The sequence below is a fragment of the Anomaloglossus baeobatrachus genome, chromosome 6 (genome assembly GCF_048569485.1).
Source record: "Anomaloglossus baeobatrachus isolate aAnoBae1 chromosome 6, aAnoBae1.hap1, whole genome shotgun sequence".
NCBI lineage: Eukaryota > Metazoa > Chordata > Amphibia > Anura > Aromobatidae > Anomaloglossus > Anomaloglossus baeobatrachus.
The window spans coordinates 533,996,991-534,019,649 of NC_134358.1; the positions used below are offsets into that span (position 1 = coordinate 533,996,991).

General features: G+C 51.6%; 1 protein-coding gene across 5 annotated transcripts in view; it reads right to left on the reverse strand.

The window, feature by feature from the left end:
• MLLT10 (MLLT10 histone lysine methyltransferase DOT1L cofactor) overlaps positions 1-22,659 on the reverse strand; it is a 271,496-nt gene that overhangs the window by 243,769 nt on the left and 5,068 nt on the right. For 2 of the 5 annotated variants that reach the window (XM_075315577.1, XM_075315578.1), the window contains exon 2: positions 5,231-5,393. In XM_075315577.1, coding sequence (XP_075171692.1) covers positions 5,231-5,393 — 163 coding nt within the window. Of the gene's footprint in view, positions 1-5,230; positions 5,590-22,659 lie in introns of those variants that run through there. The other 3 variants (XM_075315573.1, XM_075315575.1, XM_075315576.1) reach the window with 3 other exon arrangements.

The following is a 22,659-nucleotide window of genomic DNA, read 5'->3' on the forward strand; positions in this document are numbered from 1 at the left end:
TGAAAAATCCACTTGCACTTTTCACAGCAAACCAGAATCCACATTTAACATGCAGATTTGAAGACGATTTCGCTGCTGATTTTACAATTTGACTTTGAAGATGAAATGAACAAAAAAAAAAAAAAATGTAGAAAGTAAATGGAGCTCCAAATCCGCAGCAGCTGGATGAGATTTGTGCCGATCGCGGCCATGTCTCGTACTATAATCGGCTGCAGATTTTTCATGTGTAGATCGGCAAAACTTCCATCCCGTCTGGACATATCCTAATTCCAAAATCTGCCCCCTGTACAGCCCTTACCTGCTGCCCGCTCATCCTTTCCAGCTAGAATAGCTCCAGCACCATCGCTAAAGTCTGGAGGACAGTATCGCAGGCACTGTTCCCCTTATGGACATCTAGACGCCCCTTTTCCTAACCTGTCAGGACTATTTTATTACTGACACTAGTGGCGAGTCTGAATCGGTCATAGAACAACAATAAAAAGGATAATGGCTCTCTTGTAGCAATCCGACGTGCTGGTGCCGAGAAATCAAGCTTTAAAGCCACATGCAAAGTAGCCTAGAAGTGCATTGGGGCGTGCAGATACACTCAGCTTTGACACGCCCCCAAAGCACTTCTCGGCTAATTTGCATGTGGCTTTAAAGCTTTATTTCTCAGTGCTAACTCATCAGATTACTACAAGATAGGTATCATTGTTATTGATGTAGTTGGACCTATGTGGATATACCACTAGTTTTAGCAGTAAAATCGTCCTGAGAAGTTCCCTTTAATAATCACTGCTAATCATTAAATATAGGATACTAAAATGACCTCTGATCGAAACCTGTTCTACCAATTGGACCAAACAGATCTCAGCTGTTAGCAACTATTGCACCAATAATAAGCAAAAGAATAAAACACACTATGTCCACTAGAGGAAGCAGTAAAGTATCAAGACTTGGATACAAAAGAGATCTTTCCTTGTCTTCTTCATCAGACATCCCCACATAAAGTAATGGTCTGATCAGGGGTCGGGTCTCCCTATTTAGGACCCTGTGAGGTCTTTTCTGCACAACCTTCCAGCCGGGCACATGTGAGACACAGCGAGGCCTCTTGTGTCAGCGGAAGATCATTGTTCCCTGCCCACAAGGAGCCGTGTGCCTACGACACGTGCCTGATCGACACTGTTCACTAAATGTCCAGCTACAGAGTAGAAACAGGACAGTGACGCCTGTAACCAGGCCTTACCAGCAATGCCAGTTCTCTGTCTTCCTTACAAGTTACTAAATTCTACCAATTACAGCCAGTCCCAAATAACTTCTATCTGTGCCCACATACGTGCCAAGCTAGGAGGTGTAATAGGTGTGTGCACAGTGCCACAATTGGTTTACCACCATTAGAAAAGGCACTGCTGGGGATGTGACTGGCATTAGTGTTGGGACTATCGCTGGTGGAATGTCACAGATACCCATGTGGTTGGTACTGCTGGGCATGTAGATGGTGGTACGTGAGTGGCACAAGTGGGAATGGGGTGCTACTAGTGTTTGGATAGCACTGCAAGTTTTGTGACAAGCACTGGTAGGACTTTGCTGTGTTGGTAAGAATTGGTTAGTGTGCGACTGGTAGCAGCAATGGGTTTATGCTGGTTGGGACTAAGAAGAATATGGCTGGCAGTATTATATGTTTACACTGGTGAGGGCTGACCCGTATACGTTTAGTAGCAGTATTGAGTAGGCACTGGTTGGGCCTGGCGAAGCTGTAATACACCAATTAGGGGCTGGTGGTGTTGGTAATGTTAGGGCTAACACTGTTGGTGTGCCGTTGTGTGTGGCTGGCCCTGTTGGTAAGGTCAGGGCTGGCACTGCTGGTATATAGTGGTGAGTGGCTAAGCTTGTTAAGGTCGGCTGGTACTGTTGGTATGCAATTGTGAGTGGCTGGGCTCGTTGGTAAGGTCAGGGCTGGCACTGTTGGTATGCAATGTATGTGGCTGGGCTTGTTGGTAAGGTCGGGGCTGGTACTGTTGGTATGCAATGGTGAGTGGCTGGGCTCGTTGGTAAGGTCGGCTGGCACTGTTGGTATGCAATTGTGAGTGGCTGGGCTCGTTGGTAAGGTCAGGGCTGGCACTGCTGGTATATAGTGGTGAGTGGCTAAGCTTGTTGGTAAGGTCGGGGCTGGTACTGTTGGTATGCAATGGTGAGTGGCTGGGCTCGTTGGTAAGGTCAAGGCTGGCACTGCTGGTATGCAGTAGTGAGTGGCTGCGCTTTTTGGTAATGTCAGGGCTGGCACTGTTGGTATGCAATGTATGTGGCTGGGCTTGTTGGTAAGGTCACAGCTGGCACTGTTGGTATGCAATGTTGTGTGGCTGGGCTGGTTGGGAAGGTCAGGGCTGGCACTGTTGGTATGCAATGGTTAGTAGCTGGGCTCGTTGGTAAGGTCAGGACTGGCACTGTTTGTATGCAGCGCAGCGGTATGTGGATGGATTTGTTGGTAAGGTCATTGCTGGCACTAGTGGTATGCAGTGGTGTGTGGCTGGGCTTGTTGGTAAGGTTAGGCCTGGCAATTTTTGGTATGCAGTGGCATGTGGCTGAGTTTGTTGGTAAGGTCAGGGTTGGTACTGTTGGTATGCAGTGGTGTATGGCTGGGCTTGTTAGCATAAACTAATGAGTGCTGGCTCAGATTGTAAGGTGAATGAAGGCACTGCTATTATGCATGGTGTTTGGTACAGTTGGTAAACAGTAGTGTGGATGTCACTGTTGGTAAGGGCAGGGCTGGTACTGTTGGCATGCTGTGGTATGTGGCTAGAACTACTGGTGAAGTCAAGACTGGCACTGCTCACATGCACTATCGAGTGCTGCACAGCTAATAAGGTCAGGGTTGGCACTGTTGGTAAAATCAGGGCTGCACTGCTGTTATGCATTAGTGAATGCTGGCAGTCGGTAAGGTCAGGAACTGTTGGCAAAGCATCAGTGAGTGCTAAAAACGTTGGTATACAGAAGTGAATGGTTGGCATTGTATGGTGAGGTCAGGGACAAAGGTTGGTATGCAGTGGTGTGTGGCTGGCACTGTTGGTGAGCTCAGGCTCAGCACTGCTATTATGCACTAGTGAGTCATGGCTCAGATGGCAACGTCAGGTCAGGCACAGTTAGTATGCACTAGTGAGTGCTAACAATGCTGGTATGCAGAAGAGAGTGGTTGGCACTATTGGTAATTGGTATTCAATGTGTGGCGGATCCTGCTGGTATGGTCGGCTCCGACACTGCTAATATGCACTGGTGTGTGGTTGCAACTGTTGATAACGACAGGGCTGACACTGACGCCATGCAGTGGTATATGGTTGACACTGTTGGTGAGGTAAGGATTGGCACTGCTGCTATGCACTAGTGAGTGCTGGATCCATTGGTAAGGTTGGGGGCTGTAGGACTGCGGAGGATGAGGGGGCACTGTCGCCGGGGCTGACACTGTTGGGAGGTGGGGATTCAGGGCTTGCACTGTTGCTGGGCTCTTGGCTGGCGGCTTGGGGGCTGCCATTTCTGAGAGGTGGGGCTGGCACTGTTGGTGGTGGGGGGGGTTCAGAGCTCAGGCTGGCACTGTTGCTGGGCTTGGGTCTGCCACTGCTGCCGAGCTCAGTGCTGGCACTGTTGCTAGACTGTGGTCTGCCACTGTTGCCAAGCTCGGGGCTGGCAATGTTGGTGGTCGAGGCTCGGGCTGGCCAGTTGATGGGCTGGGGTCTGCCACTGCTGGGGGTGGGTATGGAACTGTTGCCGGGCTAGGGGCTGCCACTGTTTGGAGATGGGGGCTAAGTGCTGGCACTGTTGTCGGGCTTGGGTCTGCCACTGCTGGGGGGTGGGTATAGAACAGTTGCCGGGCTGGGGTCTGCCACTGACAGGCTCAGGGCTGTCGGCTCAGGGGGCTCACACTGTTGGGGGGTTCAGAGCTGGCGCTGTTGCTGGGCTTGGGTCTGCCACTGCTGGGGGTGGATCTGGCACTGTTGCCAAGTTCAGGTCTGGCACTGTTGGGAGGTGGGGGGTTCAGAGCTGGCACTGTTGGGAGGTTGGGGTCTGCCACTTCTGGGGGGGTGGGTCTGGCGGATCGGGGGCTGGCACTCTTGCTGGGCTCAGGGCTAGCGGCTTGGGGGCTGGGACTGTTGGGAGGTGGGGATTCAGAACTGGCACTGTTGCTGGGCTTGGGTCTGCCACTGCTGGGGGTGGGTATGGAACTGTTGCCGGGCTCGGGGCTGCCACTTTTTAGAGATGGGGGCTCAGGGCTGTCGGCTCGGGGGCTGGCACTGTTGAGAGGTGGGGGTTCAGAGCTGGCACTGTTGCTGGGGTCTGCCACTTCTAGGGGGTGGGTCTGGCGGCTCGGGGGCTGGCACTCTTGCTGGGCTCAGGGCTGGCGGCTTGGGGGCTGGCACAGTTGGGAGGTGGGGATTCAGAGCTGGCACTGTTGCTGGGCTTGGGTCTGCCACTTTTTAGAGGTGGGGGTTCAGAGCTGGCACTGTTTCCAGGCTCAGGGCTGGTGGGTCGGAGGCTGGCACTGTTGGGAAGTGGGGGTTCAGAGCTGGCACTGTTGCCGGGCTCAGGGCTGGCGGCTCGGAGGCTGGCACTGTTGGGAGGTGGGGATTCAGAGCTGGCACTGTTGCTGGGCTTGGGTCTGCCACTTTTTAGAGGTGGAGGTTCAGAGCTGGCACTGTTGCCAGGCTCAGGGCTGGCGGCTTGGGGGCTGGGGATTCAGAGCTGGCACTGTTGCTGGGCTCAGGGCTGGCGGCTCAGAGGCTGGCACTGTTGGGAGGTGGGGGTTCAGAGCTGGCACTGTTGCCGGGCTGAGGGCTGGCGGCTCGGAGGCTGGCACTGTTGGGAGGTGGGGGTTCAGAGCTGGCACTGTTGCTGGGCTGGGGTCTGCCACTGTTGCCGGGCTCACGGCTGGCGGCTCGGGGCCAGGCACTGTTGGGAGGTGGGGGTTCAGAGCTGGCACTGTTGCTGGGCTCAGGGCTGGCGGCTCGGAGGCTGGCACTGTTGGGAGGTAGGGGTTCAGAGCTGGCACTGTTGCCGGGCTCACGGCTGGCGGCTCGGGGTCTGGCACTGTTGCTGGGCTGGGGTCTGCCACTGCTGGGGGTGGGTCTGGCGGCTCGGGGGCTGGCACTGGTGGTCGGGTCTGACACAGTTGCTGGGGGTCGGGCACTGTTGGTAAGGTCAGGGCTGGCACTGTGCACCTGACAGGACCGCCTCCCCCCGGCAGCGCTTCCCTCTCGGTTACCTTGATGCACCGCCACATTGCAGCCGTGCCCGTCGCAGTACACCAGCGGGTTTTCGGCCCAGCCCCTCTCGTCCGAGCACACGCAGCAGCCTCCGATCATCTCCTTCATACTAGTCGTCAGCTCTTCCTCCTCGGCTGTCACGGGCAGATCTCCGGACACCATCTACAGGACACCGAACACAACAAGCACCGGTTACTCCTGCACGCTGCCGAGGCTCGGCCCCCCTCGCCGGCCGCCGCCTGCCACCCGCATTACTTGCTCTGGAGCCGCCTCATGTCGCCGGGGCTGCCCGGACTGGCAGAGGGGGCCGGATCACGACGAGGAAAGCACAACACTGCGCATGCGCTGTGATGACACTCATATCAACTACTGCAACAGCGCCTCTAGAGGGTGAACTGTGTCATTGCAGCCTAGAGGTGATTATTAGTGGGAAGTCCGGGGACTGAACTGCCAGCGGCAACATGTTCATTTCCTCTCCCCCCTCCTGTCTGTATCTGTACACGTGCTTCTCAGGAAGACACCAGAGAGCGTATGAGCGGAACCACACACAGGAGGGAGCCGTTACCCGTAGCAACCAATCAGGCTCTACTAAAGTGCATTGGAAAGTGAAAGCTGCAATGTGATTGGTTGCTATAGACACCGACGGGAGATTTATGAAACAGTAAAAAAAAAAAAACACTATGTTACCCATAGCAACCAATCACAGCGCAGCTTTCATTTCCTATTGCTCTAGTGAAAATGAAAGCTGAGCTGTTATTGGTTGCTATAAGTGACTTGGTTACTATAGATTTACTTTATACTAGCTTTCTACTATATATCTATACATATATATATATATATATATATATATATATATATATATATATATATATATAACTTTCTTAATAATGAGAAATTCCTTTAATTCAATACGTGATAATCCAGAATGACCTATAATCTGCCTCATTTTCAGTTTATTGCTGTAGAATTGAATAATTTACATCCTCCACTCTCAAAAAAAAGGCAGAGGAGAGATCAAACCTTTAGGGCCGTGTTCACACAAGTATTTATTATGATTTTTTTTACCTCATTATTTGACTTAGGCTGCTTTCACTCTGCATTCCACTCCATGTTCAATGGTCCCGTCAGGGCTTCCACCAAAGCACCCCAAAAACGGGATTCGGACGCATGCGCCGACAGGGCCACTGACTAGGCTATGTGCCCACGTGGCGGGGGGGGGTTTGCGTTTCTTTTTTATGCAAGGAAAATGCATCCCAGCAAAGTCTATGAGAATCCTGACTTGCTGTGCACACGCTGCTTCTTTTTTTTTTTTTTTGCTTGCAGATTTTGTTGCTGAAAAAAAGAAGCAGCATGTCAATTTTTTCTGCGTATATTTCCTGTGATTATAGCGCAGTGCTTCGCCTCACACACACCGGATATAGCATTGTATGTGAGGCTCTCCATAGCTCAGTAACCCGGGGTCATCATGGTGATGACCCAGGGTTACTATGGCAGAGATTGAGTTCTTATGATCGCATTACAGGGACCCGATCACAAAAGAGAGGTAAGCGATTCCTCTCCCTGCCTTCTGAATGCTGCAATCGCACTACACAACGCATTCAGGGGGTAAAACTGCTGGGAGCGGCGCGGGCACCGCTCCGGGCAGTGTGAGCCAGGTCCCAACAGCCAAAGACCCGGCAGCGATCGCGGGAGTACAGCACCTGAACCCTGACTAAAAAAAGCACAAGAAGAAGCAGGAAAAATGCAAGTGAAAAAATGCACAAACGCAATAAAAAAAATGCAGGGTTTGTTTTCAGCTGCTTTTTTCCTGACGAAACTTGATTTTTGGTGTGCAGAATAGAAGCACACAAAAAAGGAATGTGGGTACATAGGCTAATGGTTCAGATGGAGTCACCGTGTGCTCAGTCATGCACCATTTTTGGGAGTATATGCCTATTGGAGGCAGACACCCAGACACAGTTTACTCCAATAGGTGTATATGTCTGAAAATGGTGAACGACTAAGCACGCGGTGACTCCGTTTACACCATTATAGTCAGTTGCCCCGTCGGCGCAGATGTCCAAATCCCATTTTACAGGTGGTTCAGATGGAAGACCCAACGGCACCACTGAATAGGGAGAGGAACGCAGTGTGGAAGTGGCCTTACACACACTGAAGTAAAACTTCACCAAAAGCTCAACACCTGCACATGGCTTTAAGGCCTCGGTTCCACTTGCATTTTGCACGTACGAGTGTAATCCAATAAAACATCGGATTGCTCTCACTCTAGTGCAAAACCATGGGGGCAGTGTCCATCTGCGATTGATTTGTCATGTCATAACGGCATGCAAAATGAATCGCCGCATACTGCGTTTGGCAGCGAGTCTCGGCTCACACACCCCCATACAAGTCTATAGGAGCGTGTGAAACATCGCACTGCGCTTGCATGTAATCCAACTGCAGAGACAGGCCGGAGAAGAGATGGGGAGAAAGTGCTCCCTCCCTCTTCTCTGCAGCTTTGATACGATCACAAGATCGCATCACAGTCGCATGACCCTCGTCTGACACTCGGAGCAGTGGGTCATTAGCATATCGCTTCTGATGTCGCTAGCATCGGAAGCTGTGTGCAAATGGAACCATACCCTAAGGCTCCTTCACATACATCATTTTTTTTGTTCTACTTTTTTTTTTACACATTTTAAAATCCTCAAGTTTATGATGTAAAAAAAACATCATACGTGTGTCCATGTGCAGTGGCAGAGAGACGCAAGAGTGCAGTCATCTCACATTTAGCGTAACTCACCAGCCCTAAATTTCCACATCTGAAATATTTTTTTCTTGCTATTTGGGTCCGATTCATTATTGCATTTCGCCTATTTTGACTATTTTTTGCTATTTTTCGCTGTTTTTTTGTTTGTTTTTTGTTTTGTTTTTTAAATTTGCGTCTTATTCTTTTTTAATTTTAGCCTTTTTAAAGTCTATCTTCTGCAGAACATGACTTTTTGCACTAAAAAGGTGCAAAGAAACTTTAAAGACAAAAATAAAAGCGCATCTTTTATTTTGTATAAAATTCATGAACCGCATACACCATTTTGAAGAATTTGAAATACCACAAGAAAAAGAAAAAGTGACTTAGGTCTCATTCACATGACCGTTCAGTCTGTCCTGGTCAGTTCCTGATTTTTTGCGGACCCATGAACAGGACCATCTTTTCAAAGTCTTTTGTGTAGGATCGGATGGCACACGGTAGCATTTCCGTGTGCATCCGTTCCTACAAGAAAACACATCGGATGCCGTATGTCCGTTCCGTTATTATGGAACATGTCCTATTCTCAGGGCCGGCGTCAGCACCCGGCAAACCCGGGCAAATGCCGGGGCCCTGGAGAGCCGGGGGGGCCCACTCGGCCTCGTCAGTTCTCCTGTCCCTTGGCCGGGGCCCACTCGCCCTTACAGTTCTGCGGTCCCCAGCCGAGTTCCGGGGACCGCAGTCCTCGGCAGCAATCTGCGGCGCCGTCACTTTAAGGCGCGCAGACATCCTCGTTTGAATTTCATCTGTGGGCGGAGCTACCGCCTTCTCAGTCCCACAGATGAAGGAGGCGAGCTTCTGTCCGGCGCTGTGTGGGCCCCCTCTCCACCGTGACCTAATCGGGTAAGTGCCCTCCCCGCCTCCCCATTATAGGCCCCGGTGAGCTGCTTCTACCCCCTGGATGTATGCCCTGGCCCCTGCCAATGCCCCCACCCGCCGATTCCGCGGGTGTGGGCCCCGCCGAGCCGCGGGTGCTGCCAGTGCCGCGGGTGCTGTACCCGCCGAGCCGCGGGTGTGGGCCCTGCCGAGCCGCGGGTGCTGTACCCGCCGAGCCGCGGGTGCTGTACCCGCCGAGCCGCGGGTGCTGTACCCGCCGAGCCGCGGGTGCTGGCCCTGCCGAGCCGCGGGTGTGGGCCCTGCCGAGCCGCGGGTGCTGTACCCGCCGAGCCGCGGGTGCTGGCCCTGCCGAGCCGCGGGTGTGGGCCCTGCCGAGCCGCGGGTGTGGGCCCTGCCGAGCCGCGGGTGCTGCCAGTGCCGCGGGTGCTGTACCCGCCGAGCCGCGGGTGTGGGCCCCACAGAGCAGCAGAGTTGTGTGCATTTGTCTGAATGTAGCAGAGTTGTATGTGTTTGTCTGAATGTAGCAGAGTTGTATGTGTTTGTCTGAATGTAGCAGAGTTGTATGTGTTTGTCTGAATGTAGCAGAGTTGTATGTGTTTGTTTGTATGTAGCAGAGTTGTATGTGTTTGTCTGTATGTAGCAGAGTTGTATGTGTTTGTCTGTATGTAGCAGAGTTGTATGTGTTTGTTTGTATGTAGCAGAGTTGTATGTGTTTGTCTGTATGTAGCAGAGTTGTGTGTTTGTCTGTATGTAGCAGAGTTGTATGTGTTTGTCTGTATGTAGCAGAGTTGTATGTGTTTGTCTGTATGTAGCAGAGTTGTGTGTATTTGTCTGTATGTAGCAGAGTTGTATGTGTTTGTCTGTATGTAGCAGAGTTGTGTTTGTCTGAATGTAGCAGAGTTGTGTGCATTTGTCTGAATGTAGCAGAGTTGTATGTGTTTGTATGTAGCAGAGTTGTATGTGTTTGTCTGTATGTAGCAGAGTTGTATGTGTTTGTCTGTATGTAGCAGAGTTGTATGTGTTTGTCTGTATGTAGCAGAGTTGTATGTGTTTGTCTGTATGTAACAGAGTTGTATGTGTTTGTCTGTATGTAGCAGAGTTGTATGTGTTTGTATGTAGCAGAGTTGTATGTGTTTGTCTGTATGTAGCAGAGTTGTATGTGTTTGTATGTAGCAGAGTTGTATGTGTTTGTATGTAGCAGAGTTGTATGTGTTTGTCTGTATGTAGCAGAGTTGTGTGTTTGTCTGTATGTAGCAGAGTTGTGTGTTTGTCTGTATGTAGCAGAGTTGTGTGTTTGTCTGTATGTAGCAGAGTTGTATGTGTTTGTCTGTATGTAGCAGAGTTGTGTTTGTCTGTATGTAGCAGAGTTGTATGTGTTTGTCTGTATGTAGCAGAGTTGTGTTTGTCTGAATGTAGCAGAGTTGTGTGCATTTGTCTGAATGTAGCAGAGTTGTATGTGTTTGTCTGTATGTAGCAGAGTTTGTGTGTGTGTTTGTCTGTATGTAGCAGAGCTGTATGTGTTTGTATGTAGCAGAGTTGTATGTGTTTGTCTGTATGTAGCAGAGTTGTGTGTGTGTGTGTGTGTGTCTGTAAGTGTATATGACTGTATATATTTGTCTGTTTATATGTATTTTTGTGAGTTTGTCTTTAAATATGTATATGTTCGTATCGGTGTCTGTGTGTGGATGGGGCCCACTGGGACTCTTCCGCCCGGGGCCCACAAAAACCTGGAGCCGGCCCTGCCTATTCTATTCCGTGATATCGGACCGTGACTCAATACAAGTCAATGGGCCCGCAAAATCCCCGGAAGCCACACGGAAGCACTTCCGTGTGACCTCCGTCGGGTGCCCGTACAGTCTGTGTCCCGCTCCCGCTCCAGCCCCGCGACTGCCCGCACTGCAGTGTGTTCGCATATACCCGAACTGCAATGTCAGCATATGCCCGCACTGCAGAGTGAGCAGCCGCGGGGATGACAAGCGTTGCCGTCAGGAGGTTAGTAAGTTCATTACCTGCGGTGATGAAGTCCTGCACTCCTGACATCAGCGCTTGTCAATGACAGCCGCGTTCTCACATCACCTCTCGCCGGCGGCCCAAGACTGTGACTAGCGGTGACGTCACAGGCCTCTCGCGAGAGGTGATCTGAGAACGCGGCGGGCATAGAAGTCAGTAACCAACGCTGACATCAGGAGTGCAGCGGCTTCCATCACCGCAGGTAATATACCTCGCTAACCTCCTGAAGTCAGCGCTGGTCATGCCCTGCAGTGACCTGGGCTGACCTCATGATGTTAGCTCAGGTCACTGCACTGCTCTCCCAGCCAATGGGGAACATTCTGTTCTTCATTGACTGGGACAATAACTATGGTATAGATCGTCGTGGGACCCCCTTATTGCATTACGCTGGACCTAGATTTGTTTTTTCTTTTCAATAAAATGGTGAAAGAGGGAATGTGTTCGGGAGGTTTTTTTTCAATTAAAAATGTGTTTGTCGTCTATTTTTTATTACTAACTGGGTTAGTGATGTCGGGTATCTGATAGACGCGTGACATCAGTAACCCCAGGGCTTGATGCCAGGTGACATTACACATCTGGTACCAACCCGATATATTACCCCGTTTGCCACCGCACCAGGGCATCAGGATGAGCTGGGGAAAAGCACCAGGATTGGCGCATCTAATGGATGCGCCACTTCTGGGGCAGCTGCAGCCTGCTATTCTTAGGCTAGGGAGGGTCCAAGAACCGCGGACCTCCCTAGTCTGAGAATACCAGACCACAGATGTACGCTTTACCTTAGCTGGTGATCGAATTTGGGGGGACCCCACATTTTTTTGTTTTAAATTATTTAATTTAAAATAACAGCGTGGAGTGCCCTCTGTTTTGGATTACCAGCCAAGGTGAAGCTGCCAGCTGTGGTCTGCAGGCTGCAGCCATCTGTTTTACCCGAGCTGGCTACAAAAAATAAGGGAACCCCACGTCGTTTTTTTAATCATTTATTTATTTTTTTTCTAAATACAAGGCTAAGCAACCTTTAGTACCACATGAAAGGCACTAAAGGGTGCAAGATTACAAAATGCAGAGTGGGACATTATATGTCTTTCTCATCTATTATCTATCTATCTATCCATCTATCCCTCTAGCTATCTCTCTAGCTATCCCTCCATCCATCCATCCATTCATTCATTCATCCCTCTATTTATCCCTCTATCTATCTCTCTGTCTCTCTATCCCTCTATCTTTCTATCTATCCCTCTATCTATCCATCTGTCTATATCTAGCTATCCATCTATTTATCTATCTAGCTGCTTCCATGTTTTGCGGTCCGCAAAAAAAACGGAAGGCACACGGATGACACATGGATGACACACAGCCCATACATGGAACGGAACGGATGTCACACGGATGCATCCGTGAAAAAAACGGACCGTCTTTTGCGGACCGCAAAAACGGACCGGTCATGTGAGTGAGCCTTTAAGGTGTTTTCCCATCTCCAAGATCCTATATGTAGTAGGCGTAATAATATAAGCAAATATCTCCAATTAGAAATCTAGTATAGTCCTCCTGGTTAGCCATGTCACTTACCACATGTGCAGGGCATTACAGCTTAGGTACCATGGTTATGACCACTCACATAGTGATAGTCAGTTAGTTGCTCGTCATAACTATGGATACCTAAGCTGTAATGCCCTGCACATGAGGTAAGGGACATGGCTAATCAGTAGAACTATACTACATATCTAATTGGAGGTATTTGTTGTTATTATTATTACACCCACTAGATATTAAGACAGGATCTTAGAGATGGGAATACCCCTCTTAAGGCCTCGGTTCCACTTGCGTATAGCTTCCGATGCAAGCGCATTTGATGCGATATGCTAATGACTGTCAGCTAACGGTCATGCGACTGTGATGCGATCTTGTGATCGGATCACAGCTGCAGAGAAGAGGGAGGGAGCACTTTCTCCCCATCTCCTCCCCGGCCTGTCGCTGTGTATATTGCGCTGCACTCGGATTACATGTGAGTGCAGTGTGAGGTTTCACATGCTCCCATAGACTTGTATGGGGGTGCATGAGCCGAGACTCACTGGCAAACGCAGCATGCTTCAATTCATTCCGCATGCCATTATGGCATGTAAAACCAATCACAGATGGACACTGCCCCATAGTTTTGCACTAGAGTGACAGCGAGCAATAAGATGTTTTATCGGACTGCACTGGTCCGTGCAAAAAGCAAGTGGAACCATACCCTAAGAAAAAAAATGCAGATGATGAATCAGGGCCATGATCTCCGATGTATGGAAATCTCGGAGATTTCTTCACCAGTCTGGCCGCTGGCACTGGACGGGCCGGAGCTGACACTTTTGTAATTACCAAATAAAGCCCCCGTGTGCCGGAGTGCAGCTCTGGCCTCCTAAACCTTTTATTTTAATAGCTGCTTAACCTCAGCTGGCCTCAGACTTCTGTACAGTAACATGGCCTGCCGGCAGAGGGGCAGAGGGCCAAGGTGCCCAGCTGGAAAAATAATTTTGTGAAACCATTTTCAATATCTATAACCTGTTTTTATACGGCCACTTTCACTATTGTCTTGTGTATTTTTATATTTTTTAATCCGAAGCATAAATTGGTAGGATCCAACGAGGTAGCAGGGGCGTAAAGAAGAATATGGAACAGTTGTTATAATATAAGAGGACATTGACGGCTTCTTTACAGGATTTTAGCCATTGTCAGAAAATACTCATGCACACCAAGCACTTGTATTATGTATTCACAAGCAGTTTTGGCGACCATTTTTATTTTAAATTTTCAAGGCCTAATTCAGACTTGAGGTTTCTTATTTGGGGGGGTTGTATATAAGAAAAATTACCAATTATCATTAGTGCACTGGATACGTGGCATCCATTTTACTCTTTTGCCCCACCAAAAAATAGTAATTTGCTAATCTTCACCTACCCATTAAAGGGGTTTTCTAGTTAAAAAAAAAGGTGTTACCCAAATGACAATAGAAATGTAAATTAGGCTCCTTGCTGCTGCTCCAGTTTTTGTGTATTTGCTTCAGTAATGATGTGGCACCCTGGCACACCGAAGCCAAACACAAAATCCTTGTTGCCTTCCTCCAGGGGCTGATGTCCACACCAGGGGGTGGGCCAGGTGGTTGGTCCCGCCCACCGAGGAGTTCACAGTCCTGGAGGCGGGAAAAGAGACCAGTTGAGTGCAGAACAGTTTAGGAGTTAGAGAACTGAAGTGGTAAAGGAGCAGACTGACCGTGTCCGGGTGTGTGGCCCGGGCACAAACAGCAAGGTTGGCAGACGGTGGTGACCGTCTGCAGGAGAGGCTAATCAGAGTGAACCGTAAGGACCGTGGACGGGCAGGGGCCCGGCGGTACCGGACCAGCGAGCAAAGAGAAGCCAGCACCATCCGGCAGGGTTACGGACCCCGGCCAGGCTTGGAATCGCCGCAAATTGGTCAAATCCGTTAGCGAAGGGAACCTCCGGGGTTTCCCAGCAGTCAAGACCCGATTGAAGGCAACAGCTCAAACCGTAAAGGGAAACACAGTCACCGCCAAGGCTACAGTTCCCAGGGCCAGAGCCTGCGGGCAAAAGGGGCTCCTTCAGCACCCATCCAAGCTGGGGAGCGGGTTACCGGTGGGAAGCCATTGGAACCGTACACAAAACACAGGTGCAGGGAAAGGCAGTCACCATCAACCTGCCGGGAGGAGAACAACCGCAGCCATCTGTGGGACCCGTCCATCCAGCCGTTTGTTTGACCAGAGACTCTGTGTGAATTACTGGCTGAGTGAGTACCACCGTGCCGTGTGGCACAGCGCTGCCCCCGCGACCCTGCACCTCACCAGGCCCCGTAACCCGCCTGCCAACCATCCCTACCTCCCTCACCGGGCCCCGGGACAACCAACCCCCTACCCACGGAGGGGAGAACCAACATCTAAGCTGCTCCCTGTCACCACTCCTGGGATCCCCGTCCAGAGCAGCGGTGGTGTCACTAACCTCACCACAACCGTGGGTGGCGTCACGGACAATATCCCTAAACCAAACCACCCCCTTTCACTCACGGGCGAGGAACACCGCTCGAGTCCCCGGGATCCGGCCCACCGCTCGAGCCACCACCGAGCAGCAGCAGCAGCCGCCGGACCTGAGCAGTGGGTGAGAGCAGCGTCCCCTCCTCCGCCCGCGACAACTTGGCGTCATGAACAGGATCTTACCGCTCTGTCGTCTGGTAGAGGTGCGCCTTGTGACCACCGGAGGTGTCCGGCCGAAAATTTTCAGAAGCCGCCATTTTGGGCGCGAAAAGTCCCCGCTCGAGCGTCTCCTCGAGCAGTGGAGGCGCGAAAGCCGAAACCCCGCCCCTGTAGAGGAGGTACCGGAAAAAGACTAATGGGGACGGATGGCGTCTAGCCGCATGTAGCTCGCGGCTATAAAAGCAGGAACGCCAGGACCCTGCGGCGATCTTGTTCCTGGAAGAGGCCGCCGGAGCGATGTATCACCCGTCCCGCAGCACCGTAGCCCCCACGCCCGGGACAGTGGCGTGGGTGCAGGTCCGGACCGCCCAGCTACAGCAAATGCTGCAGATCCGGATGCAGCTCCTCATGGAGGAGTGGGAGGCCGACATGGCGGAGGTGGTGGAAGCCGTACGGAGATGCGAGGAGGAGGGAGTTCTGGACAGGCGGGTAAGTGACCCATGCCCCTGTACCCCTAACGGGTCGGTCATCGCGGCCGAGGGGCCCGGTCTATGCCCACTTGCCCTGCTACCTCCCTCGCTACCCGTGTTGGCTGCCGCTGCCCCGTCACTAGGCCCGCTACCATCACGACCGGTAGTGGCACCCTGCCAATCTGCCCCGGCGGACCGGTCTGCAGCAGAAGCCCGTGACCGTACGAAACTGCTGCCGTGGAAGACGCCAAAGGCCGAGCCCGTCAGTGAGGTTGTACCGGAGGCACCTGTGGCCGTGCCCGATCCCGTACCGGCTCCGGCAGCCCGTCGCATGCTGGAGGAGATGGAGGCTCAGTGGGAGAGGATCCCTGTGCCTGTTCCCCACACCTCGGCTGAGGTTGCGCCGGGTCGCCGCTGTAAGGCAGCACCCAAGGCCAAGTCACCGCGGGACCTTACACCCAGATTGCCAGTGGTGGGCAGTGTCCAGGAGGTCTCGCGGGGCCCGACCCGTGCGCAGGGGCCCGCAGTAGCCCCGTATTGGGACAGGGAGCCGACACCACTGGGCCTGGAAATTGCTGAGAGGGATCGAAGAAAGGCGGAGCTGGTGGCCCGCACAATCCGGGAGAAGGAGAGCCTCCGCCAAGCGACCTTCCGTGTCCGGGGCCCGCTCTATGAGGGGCAGGTGAGGAGATTTGACGTCCGTCGGGGCTATGGTTTTATTTATGAGCCGGGCCTGGAGGCCGAAGTCTTTGTGGCCCAACGGGACGTCAATGCCCATCTGCCGGAGGAACACCCTGGCCGCAACCTGATGCCGGGAGACCTGGTGCAGTACACCAGGCACTGTGGGGAGCGGGGCTGGTTCGCGCTGGATGCAAAGTTGAGGGGCGGTCAAGAGGCCCAAATGACAGTCCAGCCCCCTCCTCCAGTCGCCCCCATGGACTTAAAGTGAAGTCGGCGGTCCTCCGCCTAAACGTTGTCCCCGTTGGGACCACCAGCAACGTTGTTGACAGTTTACAAATGATAAGTGAAAAATTATTAACCGAGAGTTTATCTGATTGAGAACCGTGATTGAACCGGCCGTTGCCGGCAACTGTTGTCCCCGTGGGGACTGGCTTTATCCCTGCGTAAGGAACTTCTTACGGACAAGCCCGAGAACTTGCAGGGCAACCACAAACTGAGTGGCATGTAAATAAAATTGTTGTTGGCTTGACACCGTTACCGCCTCCAGAGAGGCTGATTTGGAGGATGGGCCTGGAGGAAAGTGATGGCCCACGCCCGCCAGTACCGTAACCGGTGGCAATCCTCCGGGGGTTCAGGGGTCCCCATGGACGCGGGTCCCCTAAAAGAGACAGAACCCGCTCGGGCAGCTTGGTGCTGGACTGGAGTCAAGGGGTGCTGCCCATTTGCTTAGGGGCAGCATCAGGGCCAGGTTGGTTGGGTGGGAGAGAGCGGAAGCCGTACCGTTTAGTAACGTTTACGAAATGTGCCTCCCGATGTGGGAAGAATGAAAATATGCTTATGTTTTAAATGTTTTTACCGTTTTTCTATCTTTTACAGTTAAAAAAAATAAAACCGGTGATGGACGGGCAGCCCGCGTACGGTCTGCATTTTACTAAGGGGGAATGTGGCGCCCTGGACAAGCCAGGTCGTCACAGAACAACACCAACACACCCCACACCCCGGTTAGGCACACCGAAGCCAAACACAAAATCCTTGTTGCCTTCCTCCAGGGGCTGATGTCCACACCAGGGGGTGGGCCAGGCGGTTGGTCCCGCCCACCGAGGAGTTCACAGTCCTGGAGGCGGGAAAAGAGACCAGTTGAGTGCAGAACAGTTTAGGAGTTAGAGAAGTGAAGTGGTAAAGGAGCAGACTGACCGTGTCCGGGTGTGTGGCCCGGGCACAAACAGCAAGGTTGGCAGACGGTGGTGACCGTCTGCAGGAGAGGCTAATCAGAGTGAACCGTAAGGACCGTGGACGGGCGGTGGCCCGGCGGTACCGGACCGGCAAGCAAAGAGAAGCCAGCACCATCCGGCAGGGTTACGGACCGCGACCAGGCTTGGAGTCGCCGCAAATTGGTCAAAACCGTTAGCGAAGGGAACCCCCGGGGTTTCCCAGTAGCCAAGACCCGATTGAATGCAACAGCTCAAACCGTGAAGGGAAACACAGTCATCGCCAAGGCTACAGTTCCCAGGGCCAGAGCCTGCGGGCAAAAGGGGCTCCTTCAGCACCCATCCATCCAAGCTGGGGAGCGGGTTACCGGTGGGAAGCCATTGGAACCGTACACAAAACACAGGTGCAGGGAAAGGCAGTCACCATCAACCTGCCGGGAGGAGAACAGCCGCAGCCGTCTGTGGGACCCGTCCATCCAGCCGTTTGTTTGACCAGAGACTCTGTGTGAATTATTGGCTGAGTGAGTACCACCGTGATGTGCGGCACAGCGCTGCCCCCGCGACCCTGCACCTCACCAGGCCCCGTACCCACCTGCCATCCATCCCTACCTCCCTCACCGGGCCCCGAGACAACCAACCCCCTACCCACGGAGGGGAGAACCAACATCTAAGCTGCTCCCTGTCACCACTCCCGGGATCCCCGTCCAGAGCAGCGGTGGTGTCACTAACCTCACCACAACCGTGGGTGGCGTCATGGACAATATCCCTAAACCAAACCACCCCCTTTCACTCACGGGCGAGGAACGCCGCTCGAGTCCCCGGGATCCGGCCCACAGCTCGAGCCACCACCAAGCAGCAGCAGCAGCCGCCGGACCCGAGCAGTGGGTGAGCGCAGCGTCCCCTCCTCCGCCCGCGACAATGACATCACGACTACAGTGCACATAATTACTGCACCTTGAGCCACTAATCTCAGTGATGGGTTGCAGCGGTTACATCACAACTACACCGCACATTACCGATGCACCACAAGGCGCTAATCTCAGTAATGGGATGCAGTGGCGATATCACAACTACACCGCACATCAGCAATGCACCACAAACCACTTATCTCAGTGATGGACTGAACAGTGACATCACAACTACAGTGCACATCACCATGAGCCACTAATCTCAGTGATGGGCTGCAGCTGTGACTTTACTATTCAGCGCACATTACCACTGCAACACGAGGCACTAATCTCAGTGATGGGCTGCAGAGGTGACATCAAGACTACAGCGCACAGTACCACTGCACCATGAGTGGCTAATCTCAGTAATGGGCTGCAACGGTGACATCATGGCTACAGTGCACAGCACCACTGTACCGTGAGTCGCTAATCTCAGTGATGGACTACAGCGGTGGCATGACGACTACAGAGCACAGCACCACTGCACCATGAGTGGCTACATCATTACTACAACACACATCAGCGCTGCCCCACAAGCCGCTAATCTCAGTAATGGGCTGCTACGGTGACATCATGACTACAGTGCACAGCACCGTTGCACCATGAGCTGCTATTCTCTGGTGGACTACAGCAGTGATGCACGCTGTAGTCATGACGTCACTACTAGAGTTGAGCGATGTTCGATGTTCAAGGTTCGCCAATTTCATGTTCGAGTAATTTTGGGGGGTGCTCGAGATCAAACTCAAACGCAAGTTTTTTGCTAAAAGCTTGATAGCTCGAGTTACGTTCGATAACGGTTCGATCAGCAAAAAGCCTAGCTAGTTACTAGCTGGCTTTTCACTGTAATAGTGTGAGTCACTCTGTGATTCACACTATTATCAAATTTCAGCGTATAGTGTGCGGGGGGGACGGGGTTTAGATCTGTGGTGCTGAGAGAATGCCGATCGCCATTTTTTTTTTTTCCGAAGCGCGCGTGCAGTGGGGCGGGCCAGGATGTCAGCCAATCACAGACACACACACACAGCTAAGTGGATTTTTGCCAGACAAGCAAGGGTATGTGTCATAGGCTGTGAATGTCACATGTCCTTGCCTTATAAAATACGGCCATTTTCCCTGTCGCCGCCATTATCTGCCTTCTCCGTGTGGGTGACAGTCACCGCTCACGCTGCTGGCGCCGATCCTGCTGTGTGCGCTATAGACATAGTGCAAGCTACACAGCGCTGTAGGGATTAGGGACTGATGGTTATTTCAGCCCTTTTCAGGGCAGATTTCCAGGCGTTCATAGTCATAGCTGCTAGGCAGGTCCGTGCAAACGCTGTATACAGCTTTAGATAACAGCGTCTGTGTACCTCAGCTCAGGAAATTCCTTGCTGCATTTCATCATTAGGAGGGATAGAAAGTGAGGCTTCCTTTCCTGTCCTGGTACCCACAGAACCCGGGCACTGTACCCACCTGCCCTGTTTTGCCACGCTATTTTATTTGCCCAAAGAGCTGACACTTTTTCTGCCATCCTAAAAGTGTCTGGAATACTAAGTTAGTTTTCCTTTCCTGTCCACTGACCCACAGAACCCGGGCACTGTACCCACCTGCCAGGTTTTGCCACGCTATTTTATTTGCGCAAAGAGCTGACACTTTTTCTGCCATCCTAAAAGTGTCTGGAATACTAAGTTAGTGTTCCTTTCCTATCCACTGACCCACAGAACCCGGGTACTGGACCCACCTTCCCAGTTTTGCCACGCTATTTTATTTGCCCAAAGAGCTGACACTTTTTCTGCCATCCTAAAAGTGTCAGGGATACTAAGTTAGTGTTCCTTTCCTGTCCACTGACCCACAGAACCCGGGCACTGTACTCACCTGCCCAGTTTTGCCACACTATTTTTTTGCCCAAAGAGCTGACACTTTTTCTGCCATCCTAAAAGTGTCTGGAATACTAAGTTAGTGTTCCTTTCCTATCCACTGACCCACAGAACCCGGGCACTGTACCCACCTGCCCAGTTTTGCCACGCTATTTTATTTGCAAACTGTGTTGCCACTGTTAGGGGCATACAAAAATTGTCTGTGATAGTCAGTGTTGGTTCTTCAGCTGTCTATAAAGCTAGACCACCTCTGCATTGTACACACCTGTCCATTTTTGATACGCAATTCTAATTGCAAACTGTGCTGCCACTGTTACGGGCATACAAAAATTGTCTGTGATAGTCAGTGTTGGTTCTTCAGCTGTCTATAAAGCTAGACCACCTCTGCATTGTACACACCTGTCCATTTTTGATACGCAATTCTAATTGCAAACTGTGCTGCCACTGTTACGGGCATACAAAAATTGTCTGTGATAGTCAGTGTTGGTTCTTCAGCTGTCAATAAACCTAGACCACCTCTGCATTCTACACCACCTCTCAATTTTTGCATCCACATTTTAAGTGGTCAATCTTGTCGCTAACAAAATGAGTGGCAAAAGGACAGATGCTGGTGGAACGGGGAACAGGCGTGTTGGAAAAGGAAAAAAAGTTTGTTTCCATGGGGAAGGTGGGAAAGCTACATTAACATCTGCTGAAGATAGGCCATCTTCCAGCAAAAGTAAGATGTCTACTACTTTCCGTGGACAATCCGATGAGCTCCCTTTTTTACGGAACCGAACAACTGTAACAAAGGTAGATGATGCACAAAAAAAGAACATGGTTGAATGGATCTCAAGTGCTCCAACAAGTGCTCTCTCCTCCACCTCAACTTCAACATTCAAAAAACAACAGTCCTCTGAGTTGTCATCCCAATCGCACTTGCTTTCTCCCAGCTCTCAAGTCTCCACCCGCCCTGCAGAGTATGGTGTAACAGAGATGGCAGAGTCTGCAGAGCTATTCAGTCACACTATAGCCTGGGAATCAGAGGTCTGCTACCAAGCTACAGTGAGTACAGACCAGGAAATGGTCTGCAGTGATGCCAAGAAGCTTTGTGACTCAGATTCTGGCCCTGATGACCAAGTTTCTGAGCATAATGTACACCCTCATTCCCAAAGTGTAACACCTGTTGGTGGAGACAATGAGGAACATATTGATGACGATGAGACGCAGATACCTGATTGGGATGACAACTTAACTATTCAGTGAGGGCAGGATGAGGTTAGGTCTGAGGGCGAGGGGAGTGCAAACACAACGCTTGATGATGAAGTTCTAGATCCCACTTACTGTCAACCCACAGTCAGGCACTCGAGGAGGTCACCAGAGGCAGTGGAGGAGGATGCAACTGACGACAAAGTTACCTTGCACCTTCCTGGACAGAGTCGGAGTACTGGAAACACGTCTACAACTGCATCCTCAGCCATAACTCTGCCTCTGAGCACAAGTCGGGGTGGCTCTGCAGGTCGCTTGGCCTCTAAACCTTGCCTAGCCTGGTCCTTTTTTGACCTTGCAAAGGATCTCCCAAATCATGTGATCTGTAAAATTTGTCGGAAATCTATAAGTAGAGGCCAAAAACTCACCAGTTTGACAACTTCTTCCATGAATCGTCACATGAATAACAAGCATAAGTTCCATTGGGAAGCTCACCGTGCTGCAATGCAGCCTAGCGGAGCGGGTCAAACACCGTCTGCCGCTTCAAGTTCCTCCACGCGCTATTCATCTTCTATGACTGTGGGGACAGATGTCACAACTGGTTTTACACGCAGACCTTCCACCACTTTAACCGCAACAGGCAGTTTGCTTGGTAGGTCATTAGTTGGTTTGGAAGGGGAAACAAGTGCGTGTGTACAACTCTCTCAGACATCGAGAGCACCAACTTTGGATGAAAGCAACATCATGTCTCCGCCTGCACTTTCCTCACAGACCTGCATTTTTCCAGGGACACCCTATTCACCACCGTCTCCACACAGCAGCCAGATCTCTGTCCTTCAGATGTGGACAAATAAAAGGCCATTTCCTCCGAGCCATGACAAAGCTAAGAGGTTGACTTTATCCCTCTGTAAGCTCTTGGCTACCGAAATGCTGCCTTTCTGCCTGGTGGACACAGAGGATTTTCGAGACTTTATGTCCGTCGCAGTGCCCCAGTACCAGATGCCCACTCGCCACTACTTCTCCAAGAAAGGTGTGCCTGCGCTACACCAGCAAGTCGCACACAACATCACCGCTTCCTTGAGAAACTCTGTGTGTGACCGGGTGCATTTCACCTCCGATACTTGGACGAGTAAGCATGGACAGGGCCGTAACATGTCGCTGACTGGGCACTGGGTAACTATGGTGATAGATGGAGAAGGGTCTACTGAACAAGTCTTGCCGTCCCCAAGACTTGTGCGTCAATCCTCTGTATGTCAAAGTTCCTCCACT